Here is a 23,108-nt window from a genome sequence, read left to right on the forward strand (position 1 = left end):
TTTGCATTCATAAAGAACGCGAAGTGCAAGTCGGATAAACAACGATCGGGTAGGCATCATCGACCGACTAAGCATAGTTAACACAATTCATAATAAAGCGTATACGAGATAAATCAACCAAGTATGAGACAATATAATCGTAACCGAGTATCCGTCATCGCCTATGTAAAGCATCTAAACCCGAATATCTCAAGTCTGAATATATATCCGATCCAATCCAATCATCACAATCCAAACATCAAACATCTCAATCAAGTCATAATGCAATGCAGTGCAATAATGGTATGAATGCAATGCAATGCCATGCAAATGAGGTGTACACATGTACTCCGGACGGAAATATCGACGTCTCGGTAGCACAACCCAGCGTGACTCGCGAAGTCTAAGTGCCACCCGTCCCGAATCTTTGCCCAACATGCAGACGGGACCTCGGATCTTTTCCCACGGGGGGAATCTCATCGGCACCATCCTGGGGGACTCGCGAAGTCCATACACTAACAACGATTCCGGGATATCATCGGAATCGGCTATGCAACAACGATGCCGAAATAGATCATCAGACATCGGCCATCTCACAATCACTCAAGTAAAAGAGTCAGTCAAATATCAGTTTTGTTAGATCCCGTATTTTGTACATTGGGATAATCCGAGTTAACCATGATAAGTTAGGGACAAGACTATTCCGGGATACGAGGTAGAGACTTTTGACCTTCGATTTTGTTTTAAGGCACAAGTTGTTTATAATATTATTGGTATGGAATATTAAGGGCAAATTTGGAATTTGGAATTAATTGGTCATGAACCACAAAAAGGGCCATGTGGCCGTGTGGTGTGGTGTGGCTCCCACACATGGTTTGGCCAAATTTAATTGATCCAACCCATGTGTGGGCCATGGTACACTTGTATAATTCATATAAGTGTACAAAAGATGACTAATTAGTCACATTCTTCATCTTCCACACTTAGAAAATTGTAGAAACTTGGAGAACAAAAGAAGAAGGCCATTCGGCCATAGCTTGCAAATTTGAGGTCCAAAAATCTTGAACAAAAAAATATTTTCTTCTAGCAATTAAACCAATTGGAAGGTCCTCTTTAACGTGAGATAGTTGTTGGAGTCAACAAATCATTCGTTTTGTCGTTTGCAAACCCTAGCTAAGTTGTGAAGTTAGGAAGAAAAGGTAAGGTTTAATCTTCTTTTTCATATGTTATGAATGATTTGTACATATTGTAGTGTGTGAAAATGGATGAAAATCATGAACTTGGTGTGTTAAATTGGTGGCGAGATATGGGTCATCTTGTATGGCAAGGAATGAACTAATTTCGTTTAGTGTTTTGGGTGTTGTTGTTGTGGATTCCATGTTGATAATGAAAGTTTAATGATTCAAGTTGAAGTTGAAAGTGTCGTGGGCTGTTTTAGTAGCCAACGTGATTTTAATGTAGTTGTCATATTTATGAGAATGACATTGTTAACGTGTGGATTGTTGATGTAATTCATGAATTTGGAAGGGAGGAATGTGTTTGTTGTTCTCGGGTTTGGGATGATTTCGGTGGCATGGTATTTTGGTTGGGTTGTTTTAAATGTTGTGCGGATTGTTTAAAGTGTTTTTGAATCGTGTTTGAATGATCTCGGATTAGTATTCGAACATGTGAGTGTTGATGTTGGCTTGAATGTATGTAGTTGAATTGAATATAAATGGAATGTTGCCAAGTATGTAGAAAAGAGTATTTAATGTTGGAATGCACTTTGAATTGATTGTTGATGTTGTAAACATGGTTGTTGGTATTGTTGTTGATGATTTGGCCGAGTTATATTTTCGGGGTTGTTGAATTTGCAGGGGAAATGCTGCCCAAATTTCTGTAGAATTAAGTGCTAGCCTGGGCTTGAAATCCTAAGTACCTATAGCTAATGTTAGTATTTAATGACGTTGTTGTAGATCTTGGGAGGCATTGAGACTTGAGTTTGGATTAGCTTAGGAAGCGAGCGAGGTATGTAAAGCCTAACCTTTCTTTCTTTTGGCATGTCTTAGTTGTAGGTAAGCTATGATACGAGCCTCGGGATAACTCTATTCTTACGATCCGAGCATGTCTACGATTCTTATTCACCTCTTAATGTTGGCCTTCTTAATGTGGTAGAATTATGGTCCTTATATTTTTGGTATGATTGGATTTCAAATGTTGCATAAAGATTTTTGTTCTTAAAAAGGATTCTATGTCTAATAATGGCCGTAACTTTCGTAGACGATGACCGGATCGCCTCGATATGCTCGTAGAAGGTTACGTAGCGTATAATGACTCTAACTTTCATAGGCGGGCCCGGATTGGGTTGATACTTGTCCGTGGGTCCGCGACTTTTCTTTGTATAGTTCGTGACTTTTGAAAGAACTTAGTATGCCATCATCCCGACCCCGAGTATGGTTAGTCTACTTATTTATTGAGTCCGTAATGATGATTTTTATGCATATGGTTACTCACGACTCTCTCGTGCATCTGTTGTATCTTTTCGGGCCGAGTCCTTAGGTTATGTTATCGTGCGCACTATCTTATATTCGGAGTATGATGTGTTATGGTTAGCGAGTCCCTCGCTAGGTAGGGTTCCATTTATTTTTTGGTGTTATGATGTGTTATGGCGTGATGATGTGTTATGGGATATGTCGGGTTTCGGAGATATGAAATCTTCGGAGTATGATGTGTTATGGCGCCAATGACGGGTGGGCGACCATATTCCCGAGCCCCATGCATGATTTGTGTTTTAAAAGTAAACATTTGGTGATACGGATATTGTACTTATTTTACTTCCGTTCCCCGTTTCAATTATGATTCGTTTATTGTATTTCATGCTTTGCATACTCGCACATATTCCGCACCCCCTTTCTTCGGGCCGCGTTTTCATGCCCGCAGTACAGACGCCCATCTTGGTGATCCGCGGCACTAGGACACACATTCTCGCTACTTTGGAGTGCTCTTCGTTGGAGCCTATATTTTGGTACAGACTCTTCCGTTGTATATATGCATGTGTTTATTCAGGGGTACGGCGGGGCCCTGTCCCGTCATATGATTCTGTTATGACTCTTAGAGGTCTGTAGACATATATGTGGGTTGTGAATATTACTGTTCAGTTGTGTTCGTATGTTTTATGTTTTGGGCGGTCCCCGTTAACGCAGTGGCAGCCTTGTCATTGCATTTGTATATATTTTTAGGACGATGTGCTTTATGATAGCCTTGCTGGCTTCTGTGATATACATATTTGTATATGCGACCATTTGGGACTACGTATGATCTTTGTATATGTGTAAGCATTTGTGCGTTGATTCTGGTTAGTGAATGTGTACGAGTGTCCAGCTCGGGCACTAGTCACGGCCTACGGGGTTGGGCCGTGACAAGTTTCACACAATCAATGATTCTGGAATTGAACCTCGTACATCGGCCTTTTCACAATCACTCAATTAAAAGAGTTTATCAAATCTTCTTAAATTAACAGAGTAAAATATTTATTTGCGAAAATATCAAGAATATACAATCAACGATTCCGGAATTGATCTTCGGACATCGGCCTTTCCACAATCACTCAAGTAAATGAGTTCATCAAACTATCATTTTACTCACTCAACGATACTGGATCATTACCGGGTATCGGCCATGCATCATGAATATGAGAGATTGCGTGCAATGCATATATCAACCAATCAAGTTCAATATAACAAGTACAACAATGGGGTACGCCAACAACGTATCACATCACACTACCAACAGTGGGTATGCCGACAATATACCAATAACTCAAGTACCAACAGTAGGTACACCAATAATATATCCAAGTACGAATACCATCAACGGGTATGTCAATTCTATCCCAATCAAGACGGTAAAACAGAGTCCAATATCTACCAACTACTCATGACATCAATTCAGAACAATAGAACAATTAAAGCACACATAACGGGGTGGCTAGTCCCAACACAGATCAAGGCCCAATCTAAGGCAATATCCAACCCAACTTCATACCCGAAGGTTCACATGCTATCTCCGATATTATAATCTAAATATGTACTTCGCTATACGAAGTCTCACCAAAGGTAAACCATAACCTACCTGGATGGTCGAACCGCAACACCAACAACTCACTCCTTTGCCTTGCCCTTCCGCTGAACCTCAGAACCAAAGTAGTCTAAGCATAATCGAATTCTATATTAGAAATCATGAAGAATGATACTAATATTGCTACTATTTCAATTAGGTCAATTCTAACCCTAGAAATTGGGAAAACGGGCCCATAAGGGCAAAACGGGAAATTCGGGGACAAAATACTAAATTAAGTACTAGGTAATCATAACCTAACCACTAATTGTTGATTTAATTCAAAGATTAGCCTAATTTCTTATTTCAAGCAAAAACCCCAAATTGGGTATAAACCCTAAGTCTCCAAATTCGAAATTCAACGCTAAAAGTGAAAAATATATGCTTAATAAGCTTAGATTAGTCAATATCTAACATAAACATCACCAATTTATTTATTAGTAATCCTAGTGGAAATGTTCTTCCAAAACCCTCTTTGAACTCCCATCATCATGGGTTTATTAAGGGAAAAGGGGAATCTAACATAATAATGGATTAAAGGAAGAATGAAGAAATGGAAAAGATTTACCTCCAAGATTCTCCTTCAAATATCCATAAAAACAGCTTCTTAAAGCTCAAATAGCGAAATGGCACATAATGAGGGTCTAAGGGCTTTTAACACTTTATTAATATCACTCACTACTCGTCATCCGCTTTAGCGGTGCTGGGACCGCCCCAGCGCTACCGCTTCAGCGGTCACTCGACCGCTTCAGCGGTCACTCGACCGCTTCAACGGTAGAGGCCAAGTCCTCTTCACCTCTTCGGCGACAGGGCTACTGCTCCAGCGGTGACGCCAAAGTAGGCACTAGACACCAGAAACTTAACCCAAGTTTCATCTTTCGATCCGATTTTCTGAACAATTCCTGGGACCGTCTGCTCACATACCAAACACCTAGTCCCTCATAAAAGCGCGCTACGAACGCGCCTGTGGCCTCGAAATTTCCAACGGAAGTCTCGTTGACCGAGTCAACCCCCGACGCCTTAATCCCAAGTTCCCAACCTAAGTTTCGAAATGCATCCGAGTGCATTGGGAACCGAACCAAACATACACACAAGTTCTAAACCGACCATCCGGACCTCTCGGAATCTACGGAATTCCGAAAAAGGTCTGTTTGCCTAAAAGTCAACTTTGGGTCAATCATTTTTCACTTTAAGCTTATATTTTCACAATTGTTGCCCGAATCCGATCTAGACACCTCGGGATGCGTGTCAACGGTCCCCTCGGGTCAAAAGTGAGCTAATCAATGCTCGGGAACGGGCGAAAATGCTTAAAAGACTATAACGACTAAATGGGTCATTACATAAGCTATTCTTTAGGTCATGATCTATCGGTTTCTGCTGGTTCTACTCTTCCACTGCCAGCTTAATTAAAAGCTACTTTTTCTCCCCCTCTCAATTGCTGTTAATCTTAGCTAAAAGATGGCTTAATTTAATTAGAATATATATTAGCAAGTTGCTACATTGAAGATGGAATACTATGCAATTGTGTTTGATAAACACACTTGAGGACGAGTTCAGGGGTTCAATAGGAACAACACTTAGTTGAGGTGCCGAAATGGAAAAAAGAGGGCAAGTTTAGGGGGCTGCATATGCATTAAGCCATAAAAATATGTTTTCAGTACTATTAGTCATGCATCATCACATTGATTTGTTTCGGGGTTTTGGAGCATGGGCGGAGCCATATATAGTAGTGGTTACGAGTTTAGCAAAAAGTAGTAATTTTGACTCAAATTTTATGTTTGTGTTAATAAAATTCATTTAAAGCCTGATTGAAAAAGCCACTTTTTCATTAGATTTGAAAGTATCTTGGCATGTATGTTTGACCAAGTAATTTTACAAATAATCTATTCAAAATTTATTAAACAAAAAGAATTATGGTCTATAACCCATAATTAAAAAATAGAGCTCGCTTTTGTCTCTGAGCGAAGGAACTATGAATTAAAACATGAATGATGGGCTAGGAGCGGAAGCTCAAATGATATACAATTATAACGTTAACCCTCTGTTTGGATGGTTGTTACACAATATTTCATGATGTATCACATTATTTTGTATTGTGTTATATTGTATCATAACGTGTTGTCTTAATGAATACAACGTTTGAATAGATTGTATAATTTTCCGTCGTTACATAATGGAACACATCAGTAATTTGAAGAATAAATCTATAAGAAAAGTGTATAGAATTTAGATGTATTTTTTAGAAAGAACTATAAAAAAGTAGGATAAAAGATAAAATAGAATTATTAGTAATAAGTAAAGATAAAATGACAAAAAAGAATAAGATAACGACGCGATCACACCAAATCGATCGTTACATAAAATGAAACGTGGATTTAACAATACGATGTACTTGATATAAAATTTAAGTATTAAGGTGGAGAATAAAGGAGCCATTTGTCCAGCAAAGAAGCAACAATTTATCTATCCGTGCAGGAAGAATGACCACACCACATGTTGTTTATGTTGAAAGATCGATCCTGAAGGCTACTTACTTATGCCAAACTGCTTTAATTTAATGGGTGTCGTGAGGGGACCCCTCAATTGTTCAACCTTGCGCTTTCTTAAATACCATAAGCTATAGTTTTTTATGTGGTTTGCCAACTGACAATACTTTGGCCCCAGCATACCCAACCATACAGCTACACCTCATTACGCAAGTTTTGACCGCTTTTCTGTATCTTCTTATCCATCATGATTTGGGGTGAAATTCCAATAGCTTGTGTCTTTTATGTGAATTTGATAATAATTTGATTGAAATATTTCTTTTGAGGCTTGAGCGTCAAATATATGTGCGGCTCAATTAGAACAAACCTAACCCTCCTGTTTGGATGGTTGTTTCCTTTGGTTGATTGATGATGTATGGTATTGTACTGTATTAATAAATGTGTTTAGATAGATCAGATCGCTTGTTGTGGTATTAATAATATTTATACTATTTTGGTTTGATCAGACAGCATCGTATAATAACTGTAAGTTTACTAAAATACCCTTAACTCTTAATAATTAGAAATTAGTTTATATATAGTAATAAAACTTAGGTAAAGGATAAACTATAAACTTTAAAAAACAAGTATGTGGTGGGTAGGGGTGGTCATTGGGTGGGTGGTGTGAGGTGGGTGGTTGTGGGATGAGGGTGGGGGTAGTGGGTTGTAGGGTGAGGGTGAATGGTTGTGTGGGATTGGGTGGTGGTGAGGCGCTGTAGTGGGCTGGTGGTGGTCATGGTCGTTGGTAATGGGTGGTAGGTGGGGTAGTTGGTAAGTAAAGGGTATAGAGTGGGTGGGGGTATGCGTGGGGTATAATGGAGAAATAAAATACGTAATCACGCAAAAATTACCAAATTCATGATTACAAAAATTAAACTTTTTTATGATTATATAACCATGGAATTACAACGGGTTTACAACACTATACCACAAAATTTTAAAAATAATGGATACAAATATGATTTCATAGAAAACCATACATTATTGATCCACGGGAAACAACCATCCAAACAGAGGGTAAGGAGATTGCTCAGTACCGTGCATAGTTGTCAGTTTCCCTCTATTATAAATTACCGTATCATTAAGGCGATAATAATTGAGCCCTTTCGTTTCGCGTTCTGATTTAATGTCGGCAAAGGGATCTCCTTTCTATATCTAAATAAATATCTATTTTGATTCTTAATTCGTTGAGCGCATTATTAAAGTGGAAAACAGGGTTATGATCATCTCTTTAACACGCACTAATCTGAATGGCAAAGCGTACAGATTCCCATTGAAAATTCTGTCACTTTATAGCTTCAGGTGCATGGCAAATGAGTGCATTCCTCTTTTGTGTTTTTCTGACAAATAGGACTGGTAAAATTAGTCCGTGAAAATATAATCTGTTTAATTGATTTAAATTTGGACGGGTTAATAATCTGTCTATCCTCATATATTTACTCAATTAATTTAACTCGCTCAATTCACCGTATCTAAAAATTGGATTGATATGCAACGCAAATAAACCAATTAGAAATCTTGTCAAAATACTTTTAATGTTTTTATATAATATTAGCCATAATAATGAAAAGTTTTATTAGATGCTTCAACAAATTATAAGAAAACAAACAAAGAATTAAAATTAAATAAGTGTTGGGCGGATTGTGCCATGACCTATTGTTTAGCCCATTTGACTTTGTCCATTTCAATTAAAGTAATCTTTGAGCAGATTGACGACAATTTGTTTATTTATTAAGGGCAAAGAACACCAATGTCCACTACACATAAAATAATTACCCTTCCATGTCCCCCTTAGTTTCATGCCCCCAAAACTATTTATAGGTAAGTGTAGCTTTTGTAGGCAATTGTTTCTTTTTTCTTATTTTCTTTTTTATTTCTCTACTTCTTATCTTCTTTTCTTCTTTACTTCTTTGTATTTTTCGTTTTTTTCTTTTCCCCTTTTTTCATTTTTTTTTTCAAATCATACTATTTTTAATTTCTTTTTCACCATAATTTGATTCCATATTTAATTCTAACTCCTTTAATTTTATTTTTTCTCCATTTTTCTAATTTCTTGTTCCTTTTTAGTTTCATCTATTTTTTTTTATCTCCATAATCTAATTTCATTCACCTTTTTTGTTAGTTTTATTTATTCTTATTTTTTTAATTTCTGGAGATTTTTATTTATTTTTCTCTTTTTTTAATTTCATTTTTTCAATTATTTTGCTTTAGTTCCTTTTTTTTTTCATAATCTAATTCTACCTTTTGGCTCCTTTATTTTTAGTTTTTTATTTTTTATTTTTTATGTCAATAAGAAGGATAACTGATTTTTTTTTCTATATCTCAAAAAACAACATATTTTAGCATATAGTATACCAAATCGTAGCGCTGAAGTATACTATTGTTAAAGATACTATGATACTCACGTGGTATATACAATATACTAATATGGTATCATAGGGGACTACCAGTTCATTCCTTCAAGAAAAACACCCAGTCATCTATGATATCCATATAGTATATATTATATAAAGATAAGATATCATAGAACGTTAGATCATTCCTTCAAAAATACTACTCAATTTTTAGTGATGCCCACATGATATATCATATACTGACATGGTATCATATAAGACTGACAGTCCATTCCTTCAAGAAAACATTGAGTTCCCTATGATACCAACTTGGTATATCATATACTAACAAGGTATCGTAGATAGCAGATTCATTCGAAGATTGCTCAATCCTCTATAATGCTCGCACGGTATATTCATATACCTCTCGTGGTATCATAGTATGACCGGTCCATTTCTAAAAAAAAAACTTATCGGTGTTTCTATGATACCCACACGTATATTCATATATACCGTAGGGTATCACAGAGGATCGGTTCATTTCTTCAAAAAAAAAAAAAAAAAACACTCCTCGATCACCTATGATATCCACATGGCATATTCATATACCGCCAGATGGTATCATAGAGGGACCTGATCATTTCTTCGAGAAAAAAAAACACTTCATCGGTCCTCTATGATACCCACATGGTATATTATGCCAAGGTATCATAGAGGATCGGTTCATTTCTTCGAAAAAAAACACTCTCGGTCTTCTATGATACTCGCACGTATATTCGTATCGTCGGGGTATCATAGAGGATCGGTTCATTTCTTCGGGGAAAAAACACTCTTCGTCATCTATGATACCACACGGTATATTTATATACTTTCAGGGTATCATAGATGACTGATTCATTTCTTCAAGAAAAAAACACTCCTACGATACCTATGATATATATATTCATATACTACGGGGTATCATAAAGGATCGGTTCATTTCTTCGAAAAAAACACTCCTCGGTCCTCTAGGATACCCACACGGTATATTTATATACTGCAGGGTATCATAAAGGACTGGTTCATTTCTTCGAAAAAAAAACACTCCTCGGTCCACTAGGATACCCACACGGTATATTCATATACTGCCAGGGTATCAAAGAGGACTAGTTCATTTCTTCGGAAAAAAAACACTCCTCAATCCTTTATGATACTCACACGGTATATTCATATGCCAGGGTATCATAGAAGACTGGTTCATTTCTTCGGGAAAAAAACTCCTCGGTCCTCTATGATACCCACATGGTATATATCATATACTATATACTGATGGGATATCTTCCATAAACACTAAAAGAACACTTCTCAGTCCTCTATGATACCCACATTATATATATCATATACCGACAGAGTATCATAAATGACTGATTCATTTCTTAGATTGAGTCATAATTTAGATACATAACTTTTGTTTTCATTTGTAAAAGAGAAAAAATTATGAAATATATTTTCTATTGATTTAAATTTTAATAAACAAAGTAGTGACTTTAGTTGTTTCTTATATTATTTCTTGCTGTAGTTTAATTTTTTATATATATATATATATATATATATATATATATATATATATATATATATATATATATATATATTTAAATTTTGTTTTTTTATCTTTAAAAAAAAGAAGAGAGAAAAACAAAAATAAGAAAGAATAAAAAAGGAAGAAGATAAACTAACAAAAAAGGAAAACAAACAAAAATAATAAAAAAAAAAAAAAAAAAAAAAAAAAAACGGAAATATTACCGGAGAATAAGAAATAAACTTGTCAAAAATTTAAAAAGAAGATTACGAAAGAAACCCAAACAAAAAAAGTTGGGAACACACCCAATTCCATTAACCGACGCCGCAAAACATAAGCCGCAATTTATGGTGGTATTACGGGTAAAATTTTTGTTCTGTGTGGATAGTAATTGCAATTAAATTTAATGGGACAGGAAAGGGTAAATATTTTATCTTTTATGAGTATTTGTGTTATTTTTCCATTTATTAACTTAACGCATTTTAATTCAACTCACTCATTTAACACCCATAAACCAGAGTAGTGCCCAAAAATGAATGAGCTCTTCCCTTTGCTCATCTTTTTGGGCATGATCAGAAATTTGGAATAGTGAAACCTTATTTGGTTGGTGACTTGAGCAATATGTATACATTCTTGAGGAGGCAATCAATTAATGGTTCCATGTGAAACAAGTCGTGCTTAACACTCTCTTCCAACCAACTCCTTCAATCCTTATCATTAGAGGCCCTACCAGGATAAATCTTAATTTCCATCTATATCTTTTGAATATTGGGTTTGCGTATCTTACTAATCTACCATCTTCAACCTTCATTATCCTTTTTTGCTAATTAATTTTGGACATATATCTTGCACGTACGTCCAAGATTGTTTTTCAAGAGTTTACAATGGACAAAATACAAATTGTTCTTTGATAGGATTAGAAAGCGAAATCTAATAGAAGAAGGTTTAGAAAACTTCTTTGCTTAGCATCTTTTCATGGTTTCGAAACTATTTTGATTTTCTGTAACTCAGGAGTTAGGACATCTCATTTAAATCATTTTACTATGGACAAGTGAGATTGAAGAAGGTGCAAACCACACAAAACAGTAATCACGTTTTTTTTCTTTCTTTTCTTTGATTGGTGCTTCGGAAAATATTGACTAAACAGGAACAAGACAAAGGCAATGGACTCAAGTTAGATGTAGTGCTAGTGTATAGATTTTTATTAGTATAATTTAACCCGTTATAACAGAATAATTACTAGTATTATTATCTATGACCGGTCACTATATTTATCATACAAATTTACTTGTAATTAAATTATAAATGACTTGAGTACATAAAATCTTTTATACTGCTTGTGTATACGACTTAAATTTTTTTTTTTTTTTCAAAAAAAAAAAAAAAAAAGAGAGAGAAAAAAAGAGCAGATGAAACGGTCATCAGGGAACGTAAAAATAACGTTGGACTAAAGGACCACATAAAATTTTGCAAGTAATCAAAAGTAACAAGATGTTTAAAGTGGATTTTGTCCCAAAATACTTTAGTCCAACGGCTCTGTGATGATTACCATATTTTGGCCTAAGTTTTATGAAAGGGGCAATGGCATGTGACAGCTCACCATTGGCCATTGAGTTTTCCCTTTGCAAGACTGTACAAATAATAAGCCAGCTAAGCTAATTATCATATCTGTCATCCCTTCACATTCTATGGTCGATTTATATATATACACAGTACATGTCCAATCAATTAAGACAGACAGTTACCTTCCTCCAACTACTAGTAATATCTTCTCAAAAAAGAACAAGATCTTTGTTTCTTCAAAAATTGTCTGTTTTCTTGAATTCTGTTTGTAGCCATGGCAGAATTGGAAGCTAAGAAAGTTGAGACTGAGAAAACTGTGGACCCTACCCCTTCTGCTGCCCCTACACCTGCCCCTGCTGCTCCAGAACCAGAACATGTTGAAGCTCCTAAAGAAGTAGTGGCTGATGAGAAAGCCATAGTTGCACCAGCTTTGCCTCCTCCTGAAGAAGAAAAAAAAGAAAAAACTGATGATTCCAAAGCACTGGTCGTCGTCGAAAAAGGTATAATCTCTCATCTCTCCTTATTACTTTGTCTCTGTGCTTATGAATTTTTGCGTGTTTTGGGCATATCTGCAGTTTTTAGCTTAGTTGAAGTAGTGGATTATTGAATAAGGAGATGTCTTTGTGTTGAAAAAAGTATGTTTTGTTGGTTTTCTTTTGTTCGGACTATCTGTTGTTGAAAAAGTTTATACATGTCAGCAGTAGATAAAAAAAGAAAAGAAAAATGGTTTGTTGAAGCAATTTTAATATCTTTTTCTACTTCTGTTTCCGATGAAAGAAAAAGGAATCTTGGGAATTGATTAAATTTATGTTGTGAAAATTTTGCTTTGATTTATTCATTGTAAATCTGACGGTGTGTTTTATCTGATGTTAGGAGTTGTTGTGCACCACAAAATAAGCTCTATGTTAGCACAGCAGCAGTTTCCTTCTCTTGCAGTCCCTAGCTTAGACAGTGCTGTCAAAATTCTGTAGTACTTTATTATGGTCTCTCTAACTTTGTGCTAATTGTGTCATTGGCAGAAGAACCAGAATCTGCTGAGGAGAAAAAAGAGGGATCTATTGACAGAGGTAATTTAGGATTGTTCTTTTTTTTTTTTTTTGCCTAAAGATCAAGCACTAATTTTGATATATAATCCTCAGATACTGTGCTTGCACGAGTTGCAACAGAGAAGAGACTCTCACTAATCAAAGCATGGGAGGAAAGTGAGAAATCTAAAGCCGAAAACAAGTATGTACACAATCCGCTGATTTATTATACATGTTGATGCTGATGTACTGAGGCTAATAATATACATGAATTAGTTTAGCTTGTGAAGGAACGATAATTGTTTGAATGATGTTTCCTGCAAATAACACACTAGTAATTCCAAATTAAACAACAAATAAGCAAAAGAAGTTTTCAGTATAGTAGCAATTTGACTTTGTCTTGCTCAGAATTAAAATCTTGTTGATTACAGAGGTAATGATTGCTATGTGGAAACCTACTTATGAGACATGTTTCTCAAGGGAAATTGATAGTGTTTTCCTAGTTGCTTCACTTGGTTATGTAATTAGCACATTTGATCATTCTTTTTTGTCCTGAGCTTGAGAGAGTAATTAGAATTTTCTTCATGTGTAAATTGACAGTATTTGCCAATTGCTGATTATGGCTGTGACAATGTAGTCATTTTGTTCGTTATGCCATCTTTTTCAATCGGCTTGAGGTGATTATATTTTGTTTGTTTCCCATTTACTTTTAGCAAAATTTGCACAATATATGGAGAATGAGCTGCATGGCACTAGAATATTTTGTGGCAACAACTATTATCTATCCCCTGGATCTGTTCTTTGAGAAAGTCCTGCAGCCAATTTAAGGATCTGCAATATACCTGTATACCTTCTGTCATTTTATTTTCAAAGTAATAGGCGATGGTTACTTTCTTACACAAACTATGGGGAAAAGTTGCCTTAATTTTTGCAAGTTTTATGTATTACTGATATGTTAACCGGAATTTGTTGACAGAGCTCAGAAGAAGGTATCTGATATTGTTGCATGGGAAAACAGCAAGAAAGCAAACCTGGAGGCTGAGCTCAGAAAGATGGAGGTGAGGGGCTATCCTTCAATTGTGCTATATAGTCAGTAGTATGACATACAATATTTGATTGTGATTTTTATTATAAAGATCAATGCTTTTGTTGATTTTACTACTAATCTCGATGATAGCATAAGGAGCATGTTTTCTATTTCTGATGGTTTCTTTATTTCTATTTAATCACACGTGTAGGACCCGAGAATGTTGTGGACTTATTCTGTTCTTAACTGATGATTATTTTTCTTGAGAAGTTTCTATTTTATTAACCTTACATATCTTGTGCGGGAGCAGGAAAAGTTGGAGAAAAAGAAGGCAGAATATACTGAGAAGATGAAAAACAAAATCGCTCTACTCCACAAGGAGGCAGAAGAAAAGAGGGCGATGATTGAAGCTAAACGTGGGGAAGATCTTCTCAAGGCAGAGGAGGTGGCAGCAAAATACCGTGCCACTGGAACTGCTCCAAAGAAAATCCTTGGAATTTTTTGAAGCAGCAAGCACCAGGTCTGCATCAATAGTGATTGGAAGTTGCATTTTGTAAAGTTTGTGCTATTGGAGATTTTTTCTTGTTAGATTACGTCGAGTGATTATGTATTTTAGAACCATTTATTGTTCATTATTACGTGTTCATAGTGATGTACTCCAGTGTATATAGCACCTGGGCAAAATTAACTTTGTGGGATTGTATGAAAAAGTGTTGAAGAAAAATCTTTATGTTAATACCCAACTCTTGTGGAAAGCCTCTTTATTTAGCTAGAGGGCTGAGGTTGTCATCGTGGTGCCAATTACTACGGATACTTACAACTGCAGTATCTTGTTTCACTAAGGTAACTAAAGCAGAGTTGAGTGACTCAAGAGAAGTCTGAGGCCTCCAATGTCTCGGTTACTTGCCTCTTGGTGCCTCTACAAAATCTAGCTTTTATCAGGTTACGAATCCAGAGACAAAAGTGATAGAGGTCTGTTAAGATCTGATTGAAGCAGTTCTGTCTATGAACAGGTGTGTTACCTTATAAAGAGCTTTAGCGATTTCAATTACAGGTTCCGGCCATGTTCCAGCCTCCTTGTAGATTATAATATTTTCTGTCAACTCCACCTTTATGGCTAGAGAGAGCACGGAACTAAGAGTTGTTTTGATCATCTTATGAACATGTTTGCAATATTGTCTTCAAATGTAGTTTTGTAGGCTTTATTATCAACTGGTACAAGGGTTGCGATCACTAAAGCCGTACTGTGTATGCTTCTGTCAGAACTAAAATTCACACAAGGTTTTGGATAGCTTATATTGCAGAGCATATCAAATGTAGCCAAAACCAAAAACAAAAGAGGAGCTATGCAGTATGCAGAAGTAACAGAAACCATGAAACCTTAGAAAATCAAGGAAGAAAGTTCCTAGTTGCAATCATATGCAAGGACAATATTGATCCAAGTATGACATTTTTATTGGGAAAATTACAGCCAAATACCATCTGGCCGTCTAGTTACAAAATATGTACACAGTGTATAGAAAGTGTATAAAGTATACCAAATATACATATATAATACACACCTATACATGTAATATACATACCTATTCTACCTATATATACAGCAGAAGTGTATAGGCAGTGTATACTTTAGCCATGTTTGGTAAACTAGATGGCCGAAGGGTACATTTAGGTAAGTTTCCCTTTTTTAATTCCCTTGTAGTCAGGGGCGGACTTTCCACAATGAAAGCCCGTATCCGGGTGCGGGTTCGGAAAACATCACTTTCAATCTCTCAAAATGAGCCAGAATCTAAACTTTTATGAATCTAATATATTTGTATTAATTTTTTTTGGCGATTATGTGGACAATTATTAATTGAGAACAGTAACTTTCCAAAGAAAACTTTCTTTTTAAAACACGATGTTTCGCATTTCTCCAACACAAATCGGGATTTATGATCATCCATTGACCGACTATATATCAATATATCATCAAAGAACACTAGTTAATCCACGGTTCCACCATTGATCCTAAGGGCTGAGATTAATATTTGATAACCAGTTTCTTCAGATGTGAGTTCCAGAGAGTCTCTATTCCCTCATCTTTTCCTCCTGTTAATATGAGTCTATTGCAGAAAACCTGAAAACTTTCAATGCTCGACCAATGAAAATGAAGAAAGAGAGCAGGCAAAAACATATGCACAAAGTTTACTCCTTTTCAACAATTTTACAAAATTAAATATTCTAAGTTTAAAATGTACTAAGTACTAGGTAGCGTTATGGCAAACTCTAAGGCATACCATTGAACTTCAACCACTTCAGATTGTACCCGATATGTAAGCCAGGGGTTGTAACTTTGGAAGGAAGCGATGCATCTCTGCTCAGGTTTAGAGGAAATTTCTATGGAACCTTCCGCTTTTAAACTCTCTAACTAGTTTGTACAATCTTATACACAACATTCTCCGAATGCGCCTTCTTTTGGCGATCAGGATATGGACATATTTGAAAACTTACTGGTCGAAGAGTTAAAGTAGTAATCTTGAAAACCAAAGTTTAATCTCATCAAATGCGACACCAAGTAAATTGATGTTCAAATCTCATCAAATGCGACACCAAGTAAATTGACTTTTTCATCTGTTGTCTTTGGTACCAGATGAAAGGTAGAAAGTAACCAATAGTTTGTGCATTACACGTTTACTGTTTTAAGGCGTTGGCACACAACACACATCTACAATTTTTAGTGCAGTCAATGAGAAGTTTGTCCTCTTCCCAAGCTCACTGTCTCAAACCTTATTTCTCAGCGGCACCACACTCATCTAAGTTTATTGAGTTAATTTCAATTACTATTGACTTTACCCTCTATACCGTGTTAAATTTAACATCACCCCTTATATTCTGTTTTTTGGGAAAATGGCTAAAATGACACCTATACTATGACTGTATTTGCACTAACACACCTAACTTACAAGGGTGTCTATTACCCCGAATAATTTTAGAATAAATATGTAATTAATTTACCCCTAATCCTTCAATTACAATGATGCTTGTTGAATACAATGAAAATATCTACTGTGTTATAAAGGTGGATTACACGCGCCTTTTCTACGGCCAACTAACTTTTAAATTCTTATTTTATTTTTTGGCCATCTTCTCAGCCATCCACCATTGCCAAAAAGGTCTATATCTCACATTTAGTTTCGGGCACACACGCCCATGTCGTTGGCATTAGCTATTAACGAACTCCACTTCTCACTTGCATTATCTTATTACTTTATCAACATTGCGATCACTAAAATACGGTGTTTTAACTAAAATTCGGATACGATTCATCTCGGTTTGTTCGCAAGGGATTGATGGGTGGAGGTTCTTGTTTTCCGATCCAAGTCATGGGCGTTTCGTCTAGTTACAAAATATGCGACATTGTTCGATGAGTTGCTACCATTATCGGCGATACACTACGCCATATACAAAGAGGCTTTGGCATTTTGTTACTTTTTCGTAAGGGTCTCCATTTTTTTCGATTGGAGGTCGATGAAATTTGTGGGTTCGTTTAAAACTTATTCAAAAGTGTAATATTTATGGGTTTTCGGTTCCACCATTGTGGGTAGTGTCAGATGTGATCTAAGACCCATCCTTTTATCAAATTAGATTTGACCAAGGAGATTTGGAAACAAAAGGAAGAAATTTGACCAATTTTCCGTCAAATGGTGCTTGATAAGGCTTGGAACCTTGAATTAGTAGACCAAAAAGAGGCAATTGCAGCAGAATGCTTGAGAGATTAGTTCTGTGCCAAACAAAAGCAAGTTTACTCAAACATTATTGGTCGGAAAAGTTGGTGCCCTGGGAAACAATTTGGAAAGGAAGGATTAGATATGATGTGTTAATTTAATTAAATATAATATTAAATTAAAGGAGAAAAAGATATCGGCTTTAGTTTAGTGATAATATCCAAATGTAATTAAATATAAAGAGGTCAATTAGTAAGTGACACATGCATATGCTAATCAGCTTTTAATTTATCTTTGGCCTCTCACAAACTCTCCTGCCATGTCATCACTTAAGGGTGTGTTAATTCCATTTAAAAATTGCTTCTACTGCCAATTGGAGATAATAGAGCACTTGCGAGGTCCAAAGTATGGTGTGTTCTTATTCAAAATGTGGTCATAATAGAGGTGTCACCTTAATGATTTTCCCTAAATTTTTTTAAGTAGGCGTTTGTCCATGAAAACCAAAATTTTCACTTTATTTAGTATTTCGGAGTTGGAGTTGAAGATAGAGTTGTGTTTGGTTATAATTTTTGCAAAGAATAATTAGTTGTTTGAATGTATTGAAAGTGAAAAGAGTGAAAGCAAGTTCTTTGGTGTTTTTCAAATTCCAAATAGTATTTGGAATTTTCATGGCCAAACATTGATTTCCAAATAAAGTGAAAACGTTTTTCGGAAAAAAGAGAAAAAATTTCATGGCCAAATGGGCCCTAAGATTAAGAATGGCACCTAACTCTGTTTGGACTTCCCTTGAACAAAAGTTTGAAGAGCAGAAACCATTATTTCAATATTCATTCATTTCAGTATTTGCAATGTAAATAGAAAAGTTTTATCATTTGAAATACTCAAGTAATGTATTTCATAAATATTTGAACTTTTAAAGAAATAGATTTGAGTGTAACTCATCGCTAAAAAAAACATGAGAGAGGGTGGATTAAAGTACGTATAAAGATGTGAAATTTTTTTTCATTCTTATTTCAAATCTAGCGTTAATGTTTAGACGTACGGAAGGTAAGCTTGATTTGATTTAGAACAATACAAAGTGTGTGTTAGGAAGAAAAAAAAACAGAAATGAAAAAGGATAAAGCCTCTAAAAAGAATCATGTGTCTTTAACAATCGATTATTCAGCTTCCTTTACAAACATTTATTTGTAGAACAAATCCGACAGGAGGCATCATCCTTCCTTTTGTTTTTTTCCTCCTCCAGCTTACACAAGATAATTTTAAAAATAAAACTTGAAAGAAATATAGTTTGAAGGGTATTCTTCTCATTATATTTGAGTTTTATTTGTCCAGAAAAAGCAAGAATTTTTCCAAAAAGTCTCTCATAAGGTGGTTCGGCTGTGTATTCAATGTTTCACGAATAGTTAAAGCGGCTTTCTTAATAATAATTTACAAATCAAAGTGGAATTCTCCATAATATTTTCAACCAAAAAAAATTAATAGCCTGTTTGGCCAAACTTTTGGGAGGTCAAAAGTGTTTTTTTTTTTTTTTTTTTTTTTTAATAAAAAAGTGAGGTGTTTGACCAAGCTTTTAGAAGAAAATAAGTCATTTTGAGTAAAAGACAAAACATTTTTTGTACGCTAAAGAAAGTATCTTTTCCCCAAAAGTATTTTTTGAAAAACACTTTTGAGAAAATACACATAAAAAATATTTTTTAAAAGTTTAACCAAACACTAATTGTTACTCAAAAGTAACCTTCAAATTGATTTTAAATACAAACTGCTTCTTCAAAAACACCTTTTAAAATAAGCTAATTTCAAAAGCATGGTCAAACAATCTATAAGTAAGGAGTCAATGCCTCAAATGGCTACTCAACTTAGGCAAATTACCTAGTAAGGTCATTTATCTTTTTTGATTCCTCATATGGCCATTCAAGTTTATATCTTTGCCTTACAAAATAACAAGTGCTAAAAGTCACTTTAAAAAGAAAAGAAAAAGGGACAAAGTAGTCAAGTTTGAATTTTCAATTAAAATAGTTCTTATTCTTTAACATAAAACACTAATAACTTTTTAATTAACTTCAACTCTAATTGTGGTATTAAAAGTAACGAAACACACAAAAATTGTGTCTGACAACTTTAGAAATGATTTTTTTTTAATCACTGCTAAAAAAAGAATATGAAATAGCCTATATGTATTCTACGTGCTTGGAAACTTAGAAGTTCAACAATAAAATAATATTTCTATTTATTCATTTTATAATAATCCTATTTTGATAAAATAGTTTAGAGTGGTTGTTAGTTTTTTCTTGATATGATCCGGAATGGCTCAAGTGCTCAATTTTTATCCAAGAACTTGTGCTAGAAGCAGAGATAAGGAGTTTCAAGTTTTAGAAGCCATGTTCATGGAGAATGAAACTATGGAAGCACTTAAAGAGAGTCATTGGAGGGCCTTCAAGCTATGGATGATAGCATGGAGGAAGAAGTCAAGAGACCAAGAGTCCAAGGCCCAAGGCTTGCTTCGTAAAGTGGCTACAATTGCAAGCTTGGGTGATTCAAGACCGGAAGATGGCTATTTGCATAAAGGGCTATTTATGCAAGTGGCTACTTTGAGCAAGAAGGGTTATGCTTGCAAGAAGGCCATGCATACAAGGTTGATTAAGAATTTATCTATGCAAGGAGGGATGTGTTTTGGTATTGAAGGTTAATCTTGAATTGAAAATACTGAGAAAACCAAACAAGACCCTTGTCTCATTAATGACATTTTTGTAATAACTTAGTCTTGTTTAATCTAGGAGTATAAATACTAGACTTAGACATTTCATTTACTTAGATTATGTTGAATGATGAATTGAGAAACTCCTTTGGAGATAGATTGTTTAGCTTAGTAGCTTTAGGGTTAGTTATTATAATGGTGGATTCCATTGTTGGTCTTTGAACCTTTAATTCCATTGATTTCATGAAGAGTTGTTCATTTGTGGGTTCATTTGAATCACTCTTGCCTTGATTTCAAATAGTATAGGTTCTTTTAGGATTGAATTAGATTGGGAGGTGTTGGATTCAATATATCCAAGGTTGCCCATAAATTCACTCTAATTGGGTCTTGCTTTTATCCTCTTTTCTTCAATTCTCATCCCCAATTTCTTGTTTATCTTTAATTCCGCGTTTAGGTATTGATTTGGTGTTTTCCCCCAAATCGATTCTTATCATTTCTACAGTAGGATTATTGCTAGAAAATTTGTAATTAATTAGGAAGACGATGAATTCCTTCAAACAAACAAAAAAAAACTAGATGCATATTGAAGAACATCATCATAATAACATAAATCATTCGACATCACATAAAATGAGGAGATTCTATACCATCATTGTGTAATAATTTTTTTTTAAAAGTTTTCAAATATTATTTTGTCAATCTTGTAATATTATTTGGGTGAAAATTATTTTCCCCCTCCAACTTGCTAAAAAAAATTAAATATCTCTCCCAATTTCGAACAATAGCTGTTACTCCCCTTCATCTCATTTTAAAACTTTTAGTACCTATTTACCCTCTACGTTAACGCTCTTCATTTCTTTTTTACTTTTAAACATAATGATTTGTTTTTTTTTTTTTTAAATCTATATTATGAACTTACCTATAGGACGAATACAATCTAATTTACGAAACAAGAAAGTGAAAAATAGCTGCAGGACTATTATTGTTCGGTGTTAAAAAATAAGGGATAGTTTAACTCAAAGTCCAAACTTTAGGGATTACATTGACTCTTTTTCTTTTATTTTTAAAGTGAATTTTGGCCTTTGTTACTTTGAAAGGCAAAGATATAAACTTGAATGACCATAAGATCGAAAAAAAAGAAATTAATAACTGTACTAGATAATTTTCTTAAGTTGAGTGACCACAATTGGCTCAGAAGTAAGTTAATCTAATAACAACGCTCGAAATTAGAATATTAGTCATGAAAGAAAATACATTTGACTTTGATGATGTAGATCATTAGTAAAAGCTTGGGCCTCAAGAATACTCATGTCAGGCCCAGCATGACCCAAAAGTTCCTTGTTTTCATTTTTTTGCACGGATTGCCCTTCTTTTGGGGTGGCTTTTAAATTTTTCTCCTCATATTGTGTTCTTTAAGTTTTAACCGCTTGGATACACGAGGTTCGGGTTCGAACCCCCGCTCGGTGCATAAAATAAAAAAATAATTTCGCAAGACGAGCCGGGGAGAGTGTATGCGGATCTTAAAGATAATCCTTATGAAAACCAAAGTTATGCGGAGGGCGGAGACTTTGCCTTGAGACATTTTTTTTTTTTTTTTTAACTTTCAAGGCACACTTTTAGTTAAGGCATACTTTTGGTTATGCCTTAATTAAAAGTATGCCCCATAAGGCATGCCTCCTGCGGAAAAATTTTGCCCCCATAAGGCAAAACTAAATTATGCCTTGAGGAAAAGTTATGCCCGCATAACTTTAGTTTTTCCTTAAGGAAGTTATGCCGGAGAGCGGACTTTGCCTTGAGACTTTTTTTTTTTTTTTTTAACTTTTCAAGGCACACTTTTAGTTGCGATACTTTTCGTTATACCTTAATTAAAAGTCCGCCCCATAAGGCATAATTCCTTAAGGAAAAGTTTTGCCTAATAAGGCAAAACTAAATTATGCTCTTGAGGAAAAATTATCTTGCCCCTCCCAAGATAACTTTAGTTTTTTAAACTAAGGAAGTTATGCGTAGCAGTGGGAGACTTTGCCTTGAGACATTTTTTTTTTTTAAAAAAAACTTTTCAAGGCACACTTTTAGTTAAGGCATACTTTTGGTTATACCTTAATTAAAAGTACGCCCCATAAGGCATAATTCCTTAAGGAAAAGTTTACAAGCAAAAACTAAATTATGCCTTGAGGAAAAGTTATGCCCGCTCCGGCATAAATTTAGTTTTTCCTTAAAGGGATATCTTAGAATGCGTACTTTGCCTTGAGACTTTTTTTTTTTAAACTTTTCAAGGCACACTTTTAGCAAAAGATACTTTTGGTTATACTAATTAAAAGCCCGCCCCATAGCGCATGCTTCCCAGGGAAAAGTTTTTATCATAAGCGCATAACTAAACTATGTCTTGAGGAAAGTTATGCCCCCTCCGCATAACTTTAGTTTTTCTTAAGCCGAAGTTATGCTTATGCGTACACTCCCTCCCACCCCTCGCTCGCGAAATTATTTTTTTTTTTTTTATTTTATGCTTGAAATGGGGTTCGAACCCCAAACTCCGTGAGTATCCAAGCTAAGGGCAAAACTTAAATACCACAAATATGCGCGAAATTTAAAGACCGCAATATG

The 23,108-nt window shown here is 35.0% G+C and overlaps 1 protein-coding gene across 1 annotated transcript; it reads left to right on the top strand.

Annotated features, from left to right (window-relative positions):
• The first annotated feature begins 12,200 nt into the window (after window positions 1-12,200).
• Window positions 12,201-14,841, top strand: LOC132056570 (remorin-like). Its single transcript, XM_059448837.1, has 5 exons — window positions 12,201-12,553; window positions 13,073-13,120; window positions 13,193-13,280; window positions 14,055-14,136; window positions 14,416-14,841. Exons 1-5 carry the CDS (start codon window positions 12,328-12,330, stop codon window positions 14,608-14,610), a joined length of 639 nt encoding a protein of 212 aa, XP_059304820.1. The 5' UTR covers window positions 12,201-12,327; the 3' UTR covers window positions 14,611-14,841.
• Window positions 14,842-23,108: the final 8,267 nt, after the last annotated feature.

Source organism: Lycium ferocissimum, chromosome 5 (assembly GCF_029784015.1).
Source record: "Lycium ferocissimum isolate CSIRO_LF1 chromosome 5, AGI_CSIRO_Lferr_CH_V1, whole genome shotgun sequence".
In the NCBI taxonomy this organism is placed as follows: domain Eukaryota; kingdom Viridiplantae; phylum Streptophyta; class Magnoliopsida; order Solanales; family Solanaceae; genus Lycium; species Lycium ferocissimum.

Excerpts from the sequence above, each read along its gene's own strand:
- LOC132056570 (XM_059448837.1), top strand. The coding sequence starts at position 12,328 with ATGGCAGAATTGGAAGCTAAGAAAGTTGAGACTGAGAAAACTGTGGAC. Across the intron at positions 13,121-13,192 it reads AGAGGGATCTATTGACAGAG|ATACTGTGCTTGCACGAGTT; the intron begins GTAATTTAGGAT and ends TATAATCCTCAG. Across the intron at positions 14,137-14,415 it reads CTGAGCTCAGAAAGATGGAG|GAAAAGTTGGAGAAAAAGAA; the intron begins GTGAGGGGCTAT and ends GTGCGGGAGCAG.